The 4,156-nt window shown below is 35.7% G+C and overlaps 1 protein-coding gene across 1 annotated transcript; it reads left to right on the forward strand.

Annotated features, from left to right (window-relative positions):
• The first annotated feature begins 534 nt into the window (after positions 1 to 534).
• LOC21403722 lies at positions 535 to 3,154 on the forward strand. The gene is made up of 2 exons (XM_010090557.2): positions 535 to 1,136; positions 2,864 to 3,154. The coding sequence occupies exon 1, from the start codon at positions 666 to 668 to the stop codon at positions 1,131 to 1,133; it is 468 nt and encodes a 155-aa protein (XP_010088859.1). The 5' UTR covers positions 535 to 665; the 3' UTR covers positions 1,134 to 1,136; positions 2,864 to 3,154.
• The last annotated feature ends 1,002 nt before the right edge of the window (positions 3,155 to 4,156 follow it).

The following is a 4,156-nucleotide window of genomic DNA, read 5'->3' on the forward strand; positions in this document are numbered from 1 at the left end:
CAGTCGAATTTATATTAAATACCTCAGTTTTGCATACTTGTTTAATTTTAATATGATTTTCATTAAATCAGCGTTAAGTAAAATACACTGCACATAAGACATACCTCAGAAAAAGCTCAAACAAAAAAAAAAAGAAAAAGAAAAAGAGAAAGAAAGAAAGAAAGAAATGAAAATCAACGTAAACTTCAAGAAACCTTATTTTTTATTCGAATGAAGAGTTGAAAACTGATCCAACCAACCAAGTTGAAGTTGTCAAGTCGGTTTAATTCATTGATTTAAATTTTTAATTTAAATTAAAATATGATTTTATGTGAAAATTTTTTATTATAATAAAAAAAATTAAATATAACTATTTCTTGAAAGCTTTTTACTATAACAAAACTTATTGAGTCTAATCTCGTGTCAAAGATTCAAAGCCAAATAATTCATGTCGTTTTTAGGTCCCGCTGCTGCAAATAAATATCATCTTTTGGAAAAAGAAAACCACGTGCGACGTCGTATTCATGTCGTTTCCGTACTTCGTTGTCCCGTTTCCTTGAAAATATCGATTCTTATTCCTCTTCATCTTCTTCCTCGACCAAAAACCAGAACCAGAACTTCTTCCTTCTTCCTTCAATATCTCAGAATTGAAAAATAGTTTAATAAAAAAATAAAAAATAAAAACAATGATTAAATTCAAATCTTTCCTGTTCCTCTTCTCTTTCCTGCAATTTATAATCGCTGGTTCTTCTCAAAACCCTAACCCTAGCCAATCTCCGTCGTCGGCACACTCCGAGCTCACCAACTACGGCTTCCCGATCGGCCTTCTGCCGTCCGCTACCGTCCTCGGCTACAGCATCAACCATACCTCCGGCGAATTTTCCGTCGACCTCGGGGGCGCGTGCAAGGTCACGCTCCCGCCGGACAACTACCCCGCCACGTACTCGAAGAAGATCACCGGAAAGATCGGCCACGGCAGGATGGCGAAGCTCGACGGGATCAGTGTCCGCGCGTTCTTCAAGTGGTGGTCGATCACCGGGATTCGCGCCAGCGGCGAGAATTTGGTCTTCGAGGTCGGCGGGATCACGGCCAAGTACCCGTCGAAGAACTTCGATGAGAGTCTTCCTTGTGAGGGAAAGCACTTGGCTTCATAAGAGGTTTGTGAATTTCAATTTATTCTCGTTTGATTCTTGTTCTGATTGTCTCTTTCCTGTTATAGTGATTTAAAAAAAAAAAATTTAAAGAAAAGTTGAAGTTGAAAAGGAAAGATTATGATTCATGTTTTTTTTTTTTTTAATTTCTTGGTTTTGTTGCTTGAGAAATGCTCCAGCTTGTAAAGGACGCTAATTTATTCTTTTTTTTTTCTTTTTCTCAAGTTACCAACGTTATACTTTTTCTTTTAGGAAATTGCTAGTATGAATCCCCTGTATCACTCATGAATTTCATGTTTGTAATTCTAGTTTTGCAGGTGTTAAAAATTTGATTTGTGCCAATTCTAAGGCTCCGTTCATTTTATCAATTTGAGTTTAGAATTCGAGTTTTGTTACAGTAAAAAACTCTCACATTTAATTTTTTTCTACAGTAAAAAGTTCTCACGTAAAATCACATCTTAACTCAAATTAAAAACTCAAATCAACGAACTAAACGGGCCCTAAATGTGTAGCTATTGAGGTTGTTGATGGTTAGGTTGAAATCTAGATTTGGTAGTTTAGATGAAGCATTCAGAGTGTTATTTGAGTAGCGCATTTGTGTTAGATTTTAATTCATGCTTAAAAACTGAGTAGGTTTTCTCTTGGTGGCAGGCCGTAGTTAAGTGGAATTTGGACTTTGAGCATTCTATCATTTGGCTAGACACAGATTTATCTTAGAGATAGATAGAGAGATAGGAACTTATCGAACAAACCGCACTCCCGACCTATAGGATTATTTCCCTTACCCTTTTCCCCCTTCAACTTTTCTGGCTTGAAGGAGTTATTGAATTTTATATGGATTTTGCATCCTTGTAGTTTTGGCAATTTCTATTGTAACACTGGAAAGTTGAAAACCAGTCACCAATATAGCCAGTTCAAAGTCTTCTAATAGAAATACATGCAAGGTAATCATATTTCTGGCTGCTTAACAGCGGATGAGAATGACCAAATAACAATAATAATCATTAAGTCACATAAAATAGATATACCTTTTTTGGTCGATTGCAACAGCCTTACAGTTGTTTCCAGGGTCGGTATTATTCAGTCTTTTCTTTCCTAGGGTTGGTTATGGAAATCCTTAACTAATTTGGTTTAGCCCATGCACAAATATCTTGAGGATTTGTCTGTCAAGTCTTGAGACTTGGGGATGAGCTAAGTTCATGGTGAGCTATACCCAGATTCGACGATGACGATTGTTCTGTAACGGGATCTATTCTGGGTCCAAACTCCAAAATGGTCATTGGGTATAGAAAACGATTTGTGATTCTGCAGGGGCTGAAAGCTAAAATTCTTGTGAATATTGAAAGTTACAAGTGACCTTGAGGAACCCCATGAGTCCAGTCACTGCTCCTACTTTGTAGTAAGGACCGTATCGAAAAAAGTTTGAAACCGAAATGTTGTAAATATAACAGCTATTTTGATTTGCCCATTTGAGATACTTTTGAGTTTGCGTTGCCTGCAAGCTATTCTCCTTTCTACAAGTTGAAGTTTTGAGGAATCTTATTAGTCCAATTCTTCTTTTTTTATCAAGTCTTTTATGGTCTTTTACCATAAAGTAATAGGTTCTGCATCTTTGATTTATAGTCGGCTAGTTGACTTCATGGTTGATGAACTGTTCTGAGTATCTATTGTAACATCTTGCACATTGGTGGGGCAAACTTACTTTTGGTTGCTTTTCTTTTCCACTTTTGCAGGGCATCCGTTTAGGTTCTATGGATTAAGTTATATGATGTTGTTCGGCCACAAGACTGGAACCAAAAGTTATCCGAATGATTTGCAAGATATTATCTGAATAAGGGCAGAACCTGGAATTTTCCTATATTTGTATGTATATATAGACATGTTTTCTTTTCAGTAGTATATATACAAGCTCTACTTTCTTATGGTAATAGACAATGCTTATAGGAAGTTTCGTTTGTATTTTCACTTCTCTTCAAACTCGTATTTATTTCTATGAACTTAAACGGGATAAACTGTATGAAAAATATGACTTGTCTTTTACTCGTCAGTGCTCTTTCGTCTGTTCATGGTCAATAATAATTAATGTTCATATAGTGTAATTCGCATTTAATCATCGAAGACAATACTGTGTAATTAAATATCATATAGAATCTGTGCCAACTGCCAAGTTGTGATTTTTTTTTTTTTTTTGCCGTTTTTTGGGGCTGAAAACCAAGCTGTGATGTTTGTTCAACAAGGAATAAAGCTCTGATCCGACCAACAGTAGTACATGTACGCTAAAATGCTAATCACTTGTGCCGAAGATCGGTTGGTCTAGTGACGCTGGAGGGTTTGAGTGGGGTGGAATTCGGGGGAGGTAGCTGATTCGATCCCGTATTGTATAATAATTAAAAAAAACAAACAAACAAAACAAAAGAAATGTCACTTGTGATAGCATCGATAGTTGATTGATTTTATTCTTCTCGTTCAACATTGTTGGGGATCTTTTTCCCAAGTAACTTAAGATTTACTGAAATGGTTCAAAATTAACTGCCCTTTTGACATTCTGTACGTACTGATTCTTTTTAGACTTATTCAGCTAACGGACAAATTAGTCATTGAAGAGGAATGAAATCTGGTATTATGTCCAATCGTTTAAACTATAAAGCATAAGAATACAAACTATGCACGTCATGAGGACCGTGATGCGTGTAAAAATGTTTTGGAAGGATCAAAATGGAAAGAAATTTAGCAGAAGGGTTGCTTTTCATCTATTTATATCCGTTTGAGTAGAAAAACTCAACATTTTACACAAGCGATTGGACCATGCTACGACTGCCTTGATAATTCATGAATGAAAATATTTGTATTTATTAGGTGGTCCAACATAAGGCCTTCTGATTATCCAAAAGGAAAAAAAAAAAAAAAAAAATTTGAAAAGCAGAAATTGGGGTTTGAGTTTAGTTGAAAATAGAAACAGATGGGTATCTTTCACTGGTTTTCCTGGTTAGTTTTCGACTGAAAATCTGAAATGTTAAGTGGTAATT

This window comes from Morus notabilis, unplaced genomic scaffold (genome assembly GCF_000414095.1).
Source record: "Morus notabilis unplaced genomic scaffold, ASM41409v2 Scaffold625, whole genome shotgun sequence".
Taxonomy (NCBI): domain Eukaryota; kingdom Viridiplantae; phylum Streptophyta; class Magnoliopsida; order Rosales; family Moraceae; genus Morus; species Morus notabilis.